General features: G+C 44.0%; 1 protein-coding gene across 1 annotated transcript in view; it reads left to right on the forward strand.

Annotated features, from left to right (window-relative positions):
- The first annotated feature begins 4,828 nt into the window (after positions 1 to 4,828).
- The window catches only part of PKHD1 (PKHD1 ciliary IPT domain containing fibrocystin/polyductin), a 465,684-nt gene continuing 453,414 nt past the window's right edge, over positions 4,829 to 17,098 (forward strand). The window contains 5 exon segments of the mRNA XM_028097676.2: positions 4,829 to 4,880; positions 7,079 to 7,156; positions 7,775 to 7,919; positions 10,531 to 10,639; positions 14,965 to 15,022. Coding sequence (XP_027953477.2) covers positions 4,829 to 4,880; positions 7,079 to 7,156; positions 7,775 to 7,919; positions 10,531 to 10,639; positions 14,965 to 15,022 — 442 coding nt within the window.

Raw genomic sequence — 17,098 nt, forward strand, 5'->3', positions numbered from 1 at the left:
CTAGTCTCTGCGGCAGGACACTTTGCAGGATTTGCTGAAACATCTGTGCTGGAGAGGATGGGCAGTGAACCTACCGAAAATTCAAGGCCAAGGCCCTGCCATAAAATTTTGAGGAGTTGTTTGGTTGGATAAGATGCATGTTATCCTGGAATCTGTGATTGATAAAGATGCAAGCCTATCCAAGCCCTAAGAATAGGAAAGCGATGCAAGACTTTGTATAGATTCGGGGGCTTGGGGGGAGTTTAATTCCATACCTGGCACAGTACCTCCATCCCTTATACTCCTTAGTAAAGAAAGGGCACATATAGAACTGATCAAAGGATCAAAACAACAAGCTGCCTTTGAGAAGGTGAAAATATTAGTGAAGCAGTTTAAGGCTCGGGGTGTCTCCCAAGCAGAGCTACCCGTTGAATTAGATGTGTCTGTGACTCTATAAGGTATGGGCTGGGCATGATGGCAAAGACAACGGAAAGACAGAGTGCATCTAGGATTTTAGTCCCGGCTCTTGAAGGGGGTAGAAACCCAATATACCCCCACAGAGCAACCGCTCCTAGCAGTGTACCTGGTGCTCCTCCAGGTAGAGCCTCACATGAAGGAATAGCATATCGTGGTAAACACTTCCCTTCCCATCAAGAGATGTGTTAAAAATATGTTCCATTGACCCACCTCTGCCACGGTGGAGGTCAACCCCCCACTTTGACTAAGTGGCGTGCCCGTTTGCAACAGAGAAGCAGCCCGCCGTCTCAAAAATGCAGGTGCTATGAGGCCATGTGGAGTATGTAGATGCTCCAGATGCTCTCACCCCTTTTCCTATAGCAGCCCCTGAAGCCCCGGCAGCCTGGAGAGAGGAAATGGGGGAAATCCCTGCTGATGCCTGGTATAGAGATGGGTCTGGACAGGGCAACCCTCCTATAGGGACTGGAGCTACCATTCAGCCCAACACTGACACCATCTGGATGGAAGCCCGAAGGAACCTCAACAGCCCTTGGGCTGAGCTCAGTGGTTTGGCTGGTGATCACTTAGGCATCCTGCCTGTTAACCCTTTGCACTGACAGTTGGACTTTACAAAGAGATGAACCCCCATGGCTTATATAATGGGAAGCCAAGGGATGGATGATCATGAATAAGCCCTTGAGGGGTCAGGATATGCGGAAAGACATTTGGGTCCATCTGCCAGAGCCTGAAATAGTCCTCACTGTCTTCCACATCGCAGGTAGTAAGGCACTGACACCCCGTGGCAATCAGGAAGCTGATGCCCTAGCCCAGTACATACCCTAGTAACTGATCCATCAGTAGATAAAGCAGATTGGGTACATATGAAGAGAGGTCACCATAGCACTCAAATAAGATGGCATATTGCCAAGGTTCCATATTGCCCCTGATATACAGTGACTTGGTTAATGCAGTAACAGCATGTCCTGTTTATTCTAAATAATATCCAAGGCAACTACTAAAGGAGTCTGGGACCATCCGCTGGAGTTTCCAGCTAGTCAGGGATTGATTTTAATGGTCCCCTCCCTCTGAGTGTGGGTTCTAAATATGCCTTGTTTTATATGGGCACTGTATCTGGCTTAACCCAAGCTATCCCCTGTCACAGCACAACCAGGTTGCTACCATTAGGGAATTAGAGAAGCTGAGTACCATGTAGAGACACCCTTATTGAATAGACAATGATAGGAGGTCACAATTTCAAAGGTCTTGATATACAAGACTGGGCAAAAGAACATGACATTGAGTGGAGGGTCCTTCTCCCCTATAACCTACAAGCAGCAGGATTGGTAGAAAGGAAAAATGTAATATTAAAGCAGCAGATTAGATTACTAATAAGCAAAGTCATTTGGCTGGCTGGGCTAAAATACTATCCCAGGCTTTAATACATCTGCATGAAAAATCAGTAGGACCCTTTGCCCCATATACCAGACTGGGGGCCCCTACTGAGACACCCCAAATGGCAAAGATATGGAAGTCATGGAAAACAGCCATTGCCCCATTTCTCATGTGGCTCAAGGTGCGATGCTGCTGAAAACACCAAACCCCATCATACCTGGGAAAGGCATTATCTACGGCAGTTACAATGAGATGTCCTACTGGAAAGGGTGAATAACTTTCCATCCCTGGTAAATGGGAACTACTCAGTCTCCTCTGGGATCCAGTTGTTCTGTGGCAAGCTGGACCTGTCCAAACACACTATGCGTGGAATAGAACATGCACCATTGAAAGAGGGTGAAGGTGAGGGTCCTGGTCTGGCATTCATCTCCTCTGATCTACCTCCCCTGGCCAACATGTATGGCATGCACAACCAGGTCAAGTTCCTAAAGCTGCCAACTTCCCTCTCCTCAAGGCCAGGTGAGCATGTTCTATTTTCCACTGGTACAGTAATTTGGCCACCAACTTTGTCCCTCCATTGGCCTGGAGGACATCATAAAACACACAGAAGCCCTCACTACATTCACACAGCAAGCCTTAAATGATAGCCGGCAAAGTCTGTCCTTACTGAACACCGAAATGTCTCTAATGAGAAAAACTATCCTCCAAAATAGGATGGCTTTGGACATTATTATTGCCTCAGGAAGAGGTACCTGTGCCATGCTCCAGAGTGTTGTTTGTTCATACTTGTGAGAGTCTGCTAATTAAATCACAAAGACACAAGTGAATGCCCTGAGCCATTCGACCTCTATGCTAGGGGACTCAGTAAATGAATGATTTGGGTCATGGGGCTCTTGATGGAAAAAATTGTTACTTATTTTGGGGATCATGATCTTAGTCTATGTTTTCTCTTGCACGTGCTATGGTGTTGCTGTGGTATCTGCCTCTAAGTGCAGCCGGAGAGCCGCCAAATGAGCCACCTCGATGCTGGTGGAAGCCCTTGCTGACTGTTCAGGGCACACTGCAGAAGAGGGGGCACGTGAGATTGTAAACACTGGTTAGGAGGGGTGGCGTGTTGGGAGGAGGGGTCATGGAGAGGACGTGACCTCCAGTTGACCAGAGAGCTGATCCGGGCAGTCGGGCAATCGGAGGCTCCTCACTCCCCTCCCCCCCCCCCCCCCCCCCCCCCCCCCCCGTCCTTGAAATGTACACTCCGCCCTCCTTTCCCACAGTAGCAACTGTTTTCAAGGACGCGGCTTTGAGAGAACAATGTGGTCCTGAGACTTACCTGCCTGGTATAGTTTGAACCCCGTTGAGGCCTCTATATAAGCGTTTAAGATTCAGGCAGGCAGGTGTGGAGATCTACTCGTCCTGAGGGCGCCCAAGACAAGCCTGTTATGTACGTTTCCTTGCGTGTTGAACCTGCCGCCTTCCAGTCTGGAGAGGTCTGTCTGCCTCTTTCCTCCGTCTCTCCTTGCCCTCCGGGTAAGGGGGCAGCAGACGAACACAGGGGACAGATTCTGTGGAGGAGGTAGCTCCTGAGTAGGGACAGGAAGGGAAGTAAGGCCAGGATTTCAGTAAGCCATGAGAGAGTTTGGGGAGTGCAGAAGGCAGTCCCAGGAGCCAAGGAAGGGGCTGACCTGACAAAGGCTTGTCTGAGAGGTGATGGGGAGAACCACCTGGTGCAGTGCAGGGTTCGCTTTGGAAAGCCATGCAGGGAAAGTTGGAAAGGTAGGGGCCCAGATCGTGGCCAAACGGAGAAATCAGAGACAGGGCTTTGCATTGGAAATAGAGAGCCCTTGAAAGAAAAACTAACATGCCTGGGGATGTGCCAGGCCCTGTGTTAATTTCTTTGTATATATCACCTCAGTTAATGCTGATAAAGATCCTGAGAAGTATTCTTCTTTTTTTAGAAACATATTATATTTACTTATTTTAGAGAGAGAGAGAGAGAGAGAGAGAGAAGCAAGTGCAAACGGGGAAGAACAGAGGGAGAGAATCTCAAGTGGACTCCCTGCTGAGCGCAGAGCCCAACGGGGGCCTCAATCCCACCACCTGAGATGTGACCGAGGCCGAAATCAGGAGTGGGCTGCTTAACAGGCAGAGCCACCTAGGAGCCCCACTGAGAGGTATTCTTACCATTTTATGAATGGTGGCTGTTTTGCATTGAATTAAAAGCATTAAGCAGAACAATGGCACAATAAAGGCAGGGTTTAGGGAAGCTAGGCCTGGTGGACTGGGCCAGCATTCCACAGGAATGGGGTAGAGAGACCCTGGAATCCTGGGGTACAGTTTGGAGGGTCCAGCTTTTTCTTCCTGTTTCTTTCCTCCCTTTCTCCTCTGCTGTGAGGACATGACAGTTTACCCCCAAGTTCCCATTAGTACCATTTTTTTTTTTAACACTGTACCATACTTAACATTTGCTTTGTGAAACTTTTTACTCTTTTGTGTTGATTGGTTTCCTGGAGGACTGAGACACTTCTATAAACAAAACAAAACAAAACAAAACAACCTCCCCCTGCCCCCCACCCTACAACGAGTATTAACTAGTGTCGTGATATCTAGAATTTATTATTTTTTAAATTAAGTTTTTGTTCAATGAGTTAATGAAAGAGGCTGTTTTTATTTACCCAGCTTAAACATGCATCAAATAAGTTTGTGGGAGAGGGGGAGGGGGTGGGTAGTGATGATTTTAAACAAGATTCTTAGATTATCCTTTTCTCCTGAGCTTGGGAGGGTGGTGGGTCCCTTTGAAGACTCTAGGGCCGTGTTGGTATCACTTCCTTCATTTTCCAAGTTTTGGCACAGTCAAGTAATAGTATGTGAGCAAAAATGATGGTAATTTTTTGTTTTTTGTTTTTGTTTTTGTTTTTATAAAGCACGAAAGCTACACTGCTTCCGCAAAATTGAAAAAGTTTGTAACGTCTGAGCAATTTTGAGAGGATTGATTTAAGTGGACAGGATGACTTTCTGGATGATCTCTCTGATGAGGATGAAAATACTACTTCTGGCAGGTGAGTGGGATGTGTTCTGAAGGGATTATAGATAGAACACAACAAGTTACCTTGAGAATTAGTTTATTGATACTTAAAATATTATTTGGGGGAAAGTCTTGAAGTATGTGCTCTGGGTTTAAATTTTCACTGCTTAGAGATTACTTTTTCCTGTTTAGTAGTTGAGGCTGTGTGTTAGTTATGAATATATACTTTTTAAAATTTATTTATTTATTTTTATTATTATTATGTTATGTTAATCACCATACATTACATCATTAGTTTTTGATGTAGTGTTCCATGGTTCATTGTTTGTGTATAACACCCAGTGCTCCACGCAGAACGTGCCCTCTTTAATACCCATCACCAGGCTAACCCATCCCCCCACCCCCCTCCCCTCTAGAACCCTCAGTTTGTTTCTCAGAGTCCATCGTCTCTCATGGTTCGTCTCCCCCTCTGATTCCCCCCCCTTCATTCTTCCCCTCCTGCTATCTTCTTCTTCTTCTTCTTTTTTTTTTTTAACATATAACGTATTATTTGTTTCAGAGGTACAGATCTGTGATTCAACAGTCTCGCACAATTCACAGCGCTCACCATAGCACATACCCTCCCCAACGTCTATCACCCAGCCACCCCATCCCTCCCACCCCCCGAATATATACTTTTTTAATGGCCAGTGGAGGTTGCTGTTATAGTCTTGAGCTTCTAATAATAACTTATAACCTTCTTTTTATAGTTCCTTTTTGAGCCATATGATGTAATTCTTTTCAGATTTTATTGCTTTGTTTTCCCAAAGGGAATAGCTTATCTTGTCTTAGAGGTTAATGACTGCTTGTATCAAACTCTTCGTTTCTCAAATCACATCTCTAATTTTCTTTGTGAATTTGGTTATCCTCGGTATCTTTTTTTTTTTTTAAAGATTTTATTTATTTGACAGAGAGAGACAGACAGCGAGAGAGGGAACACAAGCAGGGGGAGTGGGAGAGGGAGATGCAGGCTTCCCGCTGAGCAGGGAGCCAGATGCGGGGCTCGATCCCAGGACCCCGGGATCATGACCTGAGCCGAAGGCAGACGCTTAACGACTGAGCCACCCAGGCGCCCTTCCTTGGTATCTTTTGATGGCATTTGTTTTGGCCCTTCTTTAGGTAGAAGTATCTAGTACTCTTTTGAAGGGTAAGCATGGGGTGGTCTGGCCGGGCCTGCCATGAATAATTGTGTTGATGTGAATGATTGCCCACCACACTTGGTTGTGCATTATGCCCCCTTTGTAAATGTACATGGAAGGTCTGGGTTAACCAGAGTTAGCATGGCCTGCATTATCCTTTATCTTTTCTGACACAGGAAATGAAAAGTGTTCTGTAGATAACACTTTCCCTATCTATGATCTCACTGAGGAGCTGACCGATTTTTGATGGCTCCTTGAATTGGCTTTGCCTTGGCTAAGGCATGTCGAGAGGCGTCTTCAAAGATAAGGATTGATTATTATGCTCAGCCAATGGTCTCAATGGGAGAACCCAATCTAGCTTAGCATGTGTAGTCTATATTGTTGTTGTTGTTGTTGTTTTTTCCAAGGAAATTCCAGCACTGATCCATGCTTCAGCCTTTCTCTGAGCAGGCAAGGCAAAAAGTCTATAGAGTTTTGTATCCATCTGGGGAGTCATTCTGATCATATATTCAAAAGGAGGAAATCAGAAGATGGTATACTGAGCAGGATGATTGAAATAGGGACAGCTTCTAAAAGTTTCTCCTCTTCTCTGGGAAGTGGCATTACAAGTAATAAGGGATGACTTTACAACTAAATTATGATTACCTAATTAAAGGGTGGGAAAGAGAGAAGAGATACTCTGTTTAATTAGGAACCAAATGTGTCCTTGAAGCCCTTCCCAAAAGAAGTAGAAATTCAGGATTGTTCTGGTGAATGGTGGGTTTTTGGATGTCCAAAATAAGAGGATCAGGCAGAACTCTCCTTAAAATCAAAGTTTTGAAGGTGTGATCCCCAAACCAGTAGCACGAGCAGCACCTGGTCGGAACTGTAAATTCTTGGGCCTTACCCTGCACCTACTGAATCAGAAACTCCAGGGGTGGGGCCCAGCAATCTGTGCTTTTGTCAAGCCCTTCTGGTGATTCTGAGGAATGCTATCTTTTGTTTTTATAACATTAGGGAAGTGGATGTATTGAATCTGAACTTCAAACCCAGTGTTTTTCTTACTTATTGACAGTGCCTTCCCTGAGTTTCCACGTTGAACCTGAAGAAGGTAGTCTTGCAGGGGGAACGTGGATCACAGTCATTTTTGATGGTAGGTTTGGGTCTTACCAATTGTCAGTTTCTTATTTATTGGTGTTAAGAATCCTAAATAATCTGAGTCTTTGGCTCTCTTCCTTGGCTAAGGACAGGTGTAAAAGAGGGCCTGAAGGCTGTTGGAGCCACTGACACTGACCTCTGTGTTTCCAGATGCTCACTTGGTGTCACAGAAGTAGAGCACATGACACCATCATATGCCCGCGTCCGCCTTCGTATCCCAAGCTGTGGGATGGGACCCTAGAAACCCTAAATGACGCGATATGGAAGCGTGTAGATAATCCTTAGCACTGTGTTCCCCAGAATTTTAGTTATCTTCCTTGCACATGATTCTACATGTGGGAACTTCTAAACCACGGTTTAGCTTAGGGCTGAGAAAGTCCTGGATTTCAGTGCATGGACCTGAAGAGAGGAAAATTCTTCTTGTAAACTCATCAATGAGACCATCCATTTACACCGTAGTCATAAATGCATTTGGAAATGAGGAGTAGTCATTTAATCCTCAGGCAAGCTCAGCTTATCACCTTGCCCCTGTGTGGCCATGTTTTTACATTCTCCTGTGTGTGGATTACAACAACTCTGCTCAGCTGGAGATTCCCCTCTCCCTTGTGTTTAGGTTGGGAGTCGGAGCTCCCTTATCTCACCAATGGCTCTCAGCTGGAGATATACCTGGTGAATGTGGCTGTGCCTGTCCTGCCGAGCATCCCTTGTGACGTCTCTCCCGTCTTCTTGGATTTGCCGGTGGTCATGTGCAGGACCAGGTACATCTGTCTGGGAAGGAGAAGATCAGACAGGGCGAGTGCTTTGCTTATCTCGGTAGTTTTGGGTGGCAAATTAGAGCAACTCCCTCTATGACTGCAGTTATCAGCTATAGCTTTTAAACATGTTCTGTGTGAATATGCTTCTGAAAAGTTCCTTTTCAGGGCTCTGGGGCTTAAGGGAGGATGAAAATATGGGGAAGAATTTTGAGAAACTTGAGACATTTATAAGGAGGGGTTGGATTGTGTTTCCAGCTCTGTTTTCTTATTGTTGTTTGCGAGGAGCTCTATAGCTGTTAAGATTTCAATAAATGCTGCCATGAGCCATCTAAAGAACTCATCTTCTGAAATAGGCATAATTGGAATGATTGTGCCTAAACCCCAAACCGGTTAGAAAGGAAATTTGCTTTAGTCCTCAGTGTATTTCCTTTTTGGTGTGATTTGTACAGGATTCCAGGTCATCTACTGTTTTACTCAGGTTTTTGTTGTCTTACGAAGTTTCTACGAGTTCATTCTTTCCCTACTCATGTCTTAAGAGATGCCGCGTGAAAGTGGATCATTGCTTAAGAGAAACAACAACAACAACATTGTCATTTCCTTTTGTTTTCTGTTCTCTCCTTCAGGAAGTCTCCCATTTTTCCATCTCTGCCTACTGAAATCTAACCTGCAAATGTCACCTCTTCCTTGAAAATACAACTGAGTGTAATCCTGCCCTTCTTTGAAAGGGAGGCAGATAGGGGCTGACATCCAGGTGATGGTTGTCACAGCTTTGAGGAAGGAGCACCTTTTGTAATTTACACAGAGGCATGGCACGTGTAGCCTCAGTGGCCCTGTTTCCTCAGCCCTGTGTTTCTCATGACACTTAGGTCAGTTGTTCACTCGCAGATTCATCCTAGAATGAAGTGCCTTGAGGACAAGGGATGTGTTAATACCACCCTTGTAGTCCTTATGGCACTTAGCACAATACCTAGTGCATAGATGTGGCTCCATAGATATCTCTTGAACTGAACTTTCTTACAGCCCTGCTGCTCATTGTTTTTAAACTGGGTTGTTGGTCTTCCTTACATTTTATGGTAGGTATGGGCATAGAGTTCCTGCAAGACCTTGCCATGAAATAGATCAAAACTCTGAAGTTTTATATGTTCTATCTCCTCGATCCCAACATGCTAATGATTTTCAGATGCACCACTGATTTTATATAATCTTTTTTAGAGGAAAAGAAACACTATCCTCTTACATGTACTCATTGGTTGGAAGATGAATATCAAGTTCAATTAACCCCCAAATGTGAAAAAATGCACATTTTATCATCAATGAAATACTGTCATATTCATTATCATAAAGACATATTTGCTTTCACCAGGACTGACATTGTAGCATCTAAATCAGCACTGTCTAATCCAAACCTTAGGTGAGCCACAAATGTAATTTAAAATTTTCTAGTAGCTACATTAAAAAGTCAAAAGAAACAAGTGAAATTATTTTACTCATTTTTATTTAACTCAACATATCCAGAATATTATTTCATATGTAATCAATATATAAATTATTAATGATATACTTTATATATTATTTGCACACCAAGTCTTCAAAATCCACTGAGATTTTACACTTACAGCACATTGTATTTGGGACTAGCCACATTTCAAGTGCCCAGTAACCACATATGGTTAATGGTTATACACCGGATCGTGCAGATTTAAATACTTAAAGTCATACTGAAAAGTTTAGTGAGAAACTCTTGGAGGGGAGGCACTTCTTAATTCTAGCTCTTTATTCATCATATTCCCTCTCTTACAAAAATCAACAGGAATGGCAGCATCAAAGAGGGGAAGAAATCACTGTGATATTTGTGAAAAGAGGAGAGGGGGTCCAGGACTCTCTTGATGGATCTACGAAGTATTTATGGACTGCTTGAATATTATGAAGTTAAGAATTTTTTTGGCAACATGTGAAATCAATGCCTTTTATCAGAAAGAGCTTAGGATTCAAGCCCTACTTTGCTCTTGACCTGTGGTGTTCGCACACATAAGTTTCTTAATCTATTTGGAACTGTCAAAAAAATTTTTAAAAGACTTTTTATTTATCTATTTGTCAGAGAGAGAGAGAGAGAGAAAGAGAGAGAGCACAAGCAGGGGGAGCAGCAGGCAGAGGGAGAACCAGGCTCCCCGCTGAGCAAGGAGCCCGATGCGGGACTCAATCCCAGGACCCTGGGATCATGATCTGAGCTGAAGGCAGCCGCTTAACCGACTGAGCCACCCAGGCATTCCAGGAACCATCAAAAAAAAATTTTTTTTTAACAGAAACTAGGACTAGATTATCTATCAATGTCCCCTCCACGTCTTGAAGTCCTATGAACCTACAATTCTGAGGAACAAGACAGAATTTTTTTTTTAATTTTAAGGACTTCCAGTAAAACAATTATAACATGTTGCTGAAGGATCCAATCTTTGTAGTGGATGAGTGGATCTAGACGGTGAAAAGTGAAACCTAGGAATCCTTGGTTAGCTCTGTTTCACAGGTGCTGGAGGAAATTTGGAGTGGTCATGTGGGGCTTCTGGCTTTGGTAGTTCCCAGTTTTTGGTTCACAAGGATTTCCACTTTCTGCCCTCAGATCTCTGCTGTCTGAAGCACACGAGGGTCTGTATTACCTGGAAGTGCACTCTGGGGGACAGGTGGTGGGCAGCCCGAGTCCTGGATCACGAAACAACTGTACGTTCAAGGTGGGTTCTAAGGATGGAGGAATGTGTCTTTGCCTCGTCTGAGGGTGGTAGGCTTGTGCTATCAAGAAGCAAGTTATAAGTCAGCCAGAGTCTGCTTTGCCAGGGTAAGAAGAAAGGTGGGTGGTAGTTGTGAGGTGTCTGAGACGATACCAACGAAAGTTAAGTGTGGAGCCCTTGTATGTCAGGTTCTGTGTTTTATGTACATTAATTAGTGTTCACAACAATTTTATGGGGTAGCTATTTATTATCCTGGTTTTACAGATGAGTGACTTGAGACTCAGGGAGATGAAATAATGTGCCCATCTCATCAATAATTTTGCCTATGTCATCCAGGTACTAAATGGCAGAACTAGGATTTTTTAAAATTAGTTTAATTTTTAATTTTTTATTGACATATGATGTCCTATTAGTTTCAGGTGTATATCATAGTGATTTGATATTTTTATACATTACAAAGTGATCCCCATGAATAAGTCTAGGTTGCCATCTGTCATCACACAGAGTTGTTACAATGTTATCAACTATATTCCCTCTCCTGGGGGGAATGTAAATTGGTGCAGCCACTGTGGAAAACAGTAAGGAGGTTCCTCAAAAAAATTGAAAATAGAAATATGATCCAGCAATTTCAGTTCTGGATATTTATGTGATGAAAACTAAAACACCAATTTGAAGAGATATATGCTCCCCTATGTTTATTATTTATAATAGCCACAATATGGCAGCAGTCCAAGTGTCCATCAGTGGATGAATGGACAAAGAAGAGGGGGTATATATACAGAATGGAATGTTACTCAGCTATAAAAAAGAATAAATCTTATCATTTGTGACAACATGGACGGAATGAGAGGGTCTTGTGCTAAGGGAAATAAGTCAGATAGAGAAAGACCAATACTGTATGATTTCACTTACATGTGGAGTCTAAAAGAACTAAGACTTGAACCTCCATTGGAGTTTATTTTTTAAAAATTTTGGTTATTTATATGTCACAGAGAGAGAGAGAGAGAGAGCACAAACAGGGGGAGCTGCAGAGGGAGGGCGAGATGCGGACTCCCTGCTGAGCAGGGAGCCCAATATGGGACTCGATCCCAGGACCCTGGGATCATGACCTGAGCCAAAGGCAGACGCTTAACTGACTGAGCCACCCAAGCGTCCCCCAGCATTGGATTCTAAATCTTCATCTAAATTTAAGCCCATGAGGAGCTGCAAAGATTATCACTGGTCAATGTTTCATTTCACAGCTGCAATTCTCCTAAGTCTTAGTAGGGGGAAGGGACTCAGAGACCCAAGTTCTACCTTGCCCTCTGCTTCATGTGATTTCTGCTCCTCTTTCTAATCCTAGATTGAAAGGGCATTTGCTGGTGGCATTCTCCAAGTGCAGAGCTAAACGGAAGCAGAGAGTTTATGAGTTAATGCCTAACTTATGTTGGAGAAGCAATATGTGTACTTGGTCTTAATTCTATGTTTGGTTCAACCTATTGTCCATTTCAGGTTGGTTTTCCACTAATCTCTGAAAGGGTAGGCCTTAGACTTTTCATAAAAGGCTGAGGTTTGACAGAGCTCTTTGTCATGGTGTCCTTCCCACAGGGTGCCTCCGCTGAAGAGTTGTTCATAAGAGTCTTTGTCATTAATTAATGCTCCTTTAGAACAAGACTTCATCCCCTAAATTCATCCCTGTTACGATCTACATTTTATACAGGCAATTCATCGACAAATTTGGAATTTGCTGTCAGTTCACATTTAACAACTTGTTTCTCGCTCCCAGAGAGTCTTGTTTTCTGGAATTTTGCTTCTGTACATATGCAGCAGAAAGAAAAAAAAAAAAGATCATTCTTTCTTATTAAGTCCCGCACCCCCACCTCTCTACTGTCTGTGAATGTAACAGAAGACGGATGGCCAAGCACCCTCCCTAATCACCGTGCTGTTTTTGGTTTTGATGTTCCTTTCACCCCAGATAGTAGTGTTCCTACTTATTAAAGATTGGAAAGGAGAGCAAGCGGAGAGAGGAGAAGCACTTCCTAAAATTGCACATTAAAGAAAACAAGTCCTTGAGTGCTTCGCCTAGCTTGGCGAGTTGATGAAAAATCACCAGGGGACGCAGTTAATGAGAGGCATTCCAAGCTAAATAAAACACGGTGTGTCTCTTTGTTTTGGGACTGGGACTGGGGGAGCTGTGAGTATTAAAAATTAATTCCATCTCGCAGTCCACTTCAAAGAGCCGGCTGCGGGCGCTGACAAGTTTGAACAACTCACAGAAGGTTTATCAAGCAGTTGGGGGCTGTGGCTTCACTCTCCTAATCCTCTCCCCCTTCTTGCTGCCGCTGACCTCGCTTGCGCTCAGGGATCCGCAGGCGGGAAGCTTGATTTGGAAGCTCATTAATTTTTCACTTTGTCCTGTCTCTAGCTTGCTGGGTGAGCGGGGCCTGTTTTCCTTAGAAATGTACCATTTTTATGTTGTGTCAGCTCAGAGGAAATCACAAGGGAGACTCTTTCTGAGGTTGAACTCTGAGCCGCCCCAGCATGCCAAGGAACAGGAAGGAGAGTGATCAAGGAGTCACTCTACTGCCCCCACGCTTGGGGTGGAAGGCTCACAGACTGAGCGCTAGCGCTTACACTGCAAGCTGGAAATCCAGAGGCATGTTTCCTTATTTGGTTTGGACTCGATTGTTCTTTTGCCTCAGTTTCTAATGTCTGTGAGAAGGAGTAGTAAGGCTGCTCTACCTCCTGAGGCTCCTAGGATATACTTCCAGTGGAAATGACAATGGTATGAAAGGTGCCCCAGTGAGAGGTGAGGGCCTGGGTGTGGGAGGAAGGTGGGAGGCCAGGGTAGGGAGTGCAAGTTTGGCAAGTGTGTGTGGAATTGCATTGTTCCTTATCTTTTGGTGAGATCAGAGCTGCTCCCGATCGGTGATGTCACTACAGTCTTACCTTGACCTCCTGACTGTACATACTTCCTGTAACCTGTTCTCTAAACCTCTCCCTTAGAAAGGAGGACACTGGCCTTGATGGCAGGCTGTACAGCCATGTGGATCAATGCCTAAAACCCAAACTTGCCAGGCCACTGTCAGCTTTGTTGAAATGTCGTTGGCTCTCCCCTCTGTTTCGGGCTGTCGATGAACAATGGCGTTATTCTTCGGTGATATTCTCCCTGGGAAGGTGGACTCCTGGAATGCTGGAAGCAGACCAAGCTAAATGATCTGCTGTCCTTGGATTTGCAAGTGGGAAGCAGTGTAGTTTATGGGGAATGAAGGCAGTCTGGGCATCTAGAGGAGGTTGGGGGTGAGGGTGGCCGGATGGGGAGACCAGGTCTCTTCTTGAGTGCCTTTAGCTCATGGGTCAAACTTTGGCCTGGTCAGTGCATCCTTCTGCCTCTCTTTTCACACTGGCCCTGGCTGTGAAATGCACTAATCTTGGGTTAACCCAGATGCCTATAGGGGAGATGGAATTCCAGGACTTGTCTTTTTCTCTCTTTTACTTACAAGCATCATATCAATGATCTCACAGGGGAGATCTACTCTATTCATTCACAAAGATTTGAATGTCTTCTCTATCCCAGGCTATGCACAAGGATATGACTGTGACTGAGTCCGGCATTGTCCCTGCCTATCTGGAGCTTATAAATAGCAGAAAATGGGCTTTGCAGGGAGGGGGCATAGAAAGATGATTTGGAGTGCCATGACCAGGCTTTCCCCTCTCCCCTCAGTGCTGCTTCCTCCTTCTCAAAGAATAAGGTTCCTTGCCATTCCTTGAGTCATTTGCATCATTTTTCTCCCAATAGGCACCGTCCATTTTCCCAACAAACACCTCACTTGTCTTTCTACCCAACTTCCAATTTTTTTAGCTCGCTAATTCCTGTCTACGTGTTGGGTGATAATAAGTTAAGTGGCAATCCTTTCAATTTAAGTAAGTGAATTATTGTCTAGAAAAATTAAAAAATCCTTCAAGATTCCAAGATACGAAGTTACATAATGGAATTTCTCAAGCCTGGCCTACCTACCTTTCTTTCTGGTAAAATGTGTTCCTGGGTATGGCAGGTGGACAGGTAGAAAGAAACTTGCCAAAGTTTGGACAATATGGTGCAGGGCAGAGAGCTCTGGGACCTTGATAAAATTCCCTTTACCTCCCGAATGGAAGAACTATGAAAATATCCGTCACCTCTGCTTCACAGATAGATTATGGGGATATAAAGAAATAGATGTTAGTTGATTTGAGGAAATGTAACCATTTACCACCTTCGACTAATATTCGATGAAGAATGACTTTTGCTTCTTGTTTGTGGTCGTGATATGCTAATGAAATGCTCCCTTGTGATGATCTTTCCTGAACAGTTTTCCAGGGGGCAGACACCCATTGTTTACCAAGTTACACCACCAAGTGGAGCTCCAGGTAAGGAATATCCTATTAAAATAGGAATAATTATGGATCCCTTTGCCAAAGCTATTGTAAACTCTTCTATCCAGGTGGGTGCTGTCTATAAATGGGAGCATTGAGCTTCTTCTCTGATGCTGTTTTAAAAATGTGTCAACTTCTGGTTTAATTTTAACCGGGTTTGGTTTCACCTCTGGGCACTTTTTGCTCTGTTACTTCACTGATAACAAAAGAATCCAAACATGAAAAGAGAAAGAGGCCAGCAAAATCAAACCAGGTACTGCCAGGGAATGGAGGAAATAGAAATCATCATTGCTCTTAACTTTATAATCACCCACATCTCATAGCAAACCATTATGGAACCTTTCTGTGAGCCAGGCTCTGTTCTAAGCTTTTGGCGTGTATTATCTTGTTAGATCCTCACAAGAACCTGATGACATAGGGACTATTATTCTCATTTGCAGATGTGGAAATGAGATACTAAAAGGTTAAGCAGCTTGCTTAAAGTTGTCTAGTGAGTGTGCAGCTGGGATTTGAACCCAGACAGACAGAATCCAGAGTGGGCAGGTATATCCAACGTTTTGCTCTGTGCTGAGTGGTGGTGTTGCATACTATATGGAAGGCCAGGAACCCTGATACTTATCCTGGGGGCTTGTTTATGAGTTAGAGGACACACACACACATGCAAAGGCCAGGGGCTAGAAGAGAAGAAGAGAGAGAAAGAAGAGAGAGATTTACATAGAAGAAAGGATTGCAGCTAAGAAATAGATTCAAGAATTGCTAAGCCTGCCTTACAACTAAGTAGTAAGCACACCTAGGATTATATATGATTTGCCGTCTGATTCTTGGCAAATTCCTATGTCTATTTCAGATTTTTCCTTTGTTCAGGGTTTCCAGATGGTGTAATTATGGGAATACAAGTTGCTAAATGTTTATATGTAGTTGTGTCTAAATGCATAAACTGATAAGAGTTTTGAATGGCTGGACTACTCAAGAATGTCAAAATGAGTATCTGAGTTGCTGCCAAGTGTTTGTACTTGTGTGTGTGCATGCGGTGTGTATAGGCACAGATTTTGTAGGCATGTATTTAAAGATATCCCGAAGAATATGAATCTGGCATGATTTTATTAATGCAGGTTATTCAGAGATCTGTTTCTTTCCATTTGTCTGAATAATCAAGGCATGATCATGTTTTATTAAAAAGAGATGTGGTCGGAGAATCACATGCAGACATTTAGGTCCCTGCTGCTTTGGTGTTAGAAAGCACTTGTTTCGACGGCAGAAGTCCACAGGGTGAGGGATGAGGAAGGAGCCTGCCATCAGAGGTGTGAAATGGGATTGCTGGCTCACCCAGATCTGTCAGGCCCGTTTCTCCCACCCAGTATGAGTGCTGCACCCTGTCTCCTCCACCTTCTGGGGAAATGACTGGTGGCTGGCCTGGTTGGAGTGGAGTGGTCCCTCCAGGCAGGATCCACGCGGCGGCATCTTTGAAATCACTTTCCAGACAATTACTCTCATTTCCTTTGGGAAGCCTGCCCAGGGTGGCAGCCAGGGAGATGGGGGAGGTGGTGAGGACAGGAGCGGTGACGTTCCATTAGTAGTTGAATTTCTGTCTGTGGTTAACAGTCTTCCACTGTGACACAGAATCGCCCAGCACCGTGGGCAGGCTTAGCCATTTCTCAGCCTCCGTTGGGCTTCTATTTTAGGAACAAGACAAAAACTTAGAATTCCCAATTTCTATAACTTGTTACCAATTTTTAAAATTGTGCCCATCAGAGCTTGAAATCATGCCCACCAAAGCCAGGAAATCAATAATTTAGCTCTATTAAAATGAAGGGAAATTATTTTGCCAGTTGTTATTAGGAGTGGAGAACTGCAGACTCGAGGGTTTCTTCGTGTCTGTGACCTTTGTCTAAGGCATTAGGTTCCGTCCCTTTCTACCCATTCACTGTACAGTGGCTCTCATATTTCCTGGAAGGTTCCCATGGTTTCACTGCCAGTCCTCCAATGACCGCATCTGAAAGCATCTCAGATTAATACTACACAAGCATATTGTGAAGGGAACGACTTCTTGGTAATGTTCTTTTGTGACTT

This window comes from Eumetopias jubatus, unplaced genomic scaffold (assembly GCF_037043125.1).
Source record: "Eumetopias jubatus isolate StellerSeaLion01/CBP00866 unplaced genomic scaffold, mEumJub1_p1.0 scaffold_6, whole genome shotgun sequence".
NCBI lineage: Eukaryota > Metazoa > Chordata > Mammalia > Carnivora > Otariidae > Eumetopias > Eumetopias jubatus.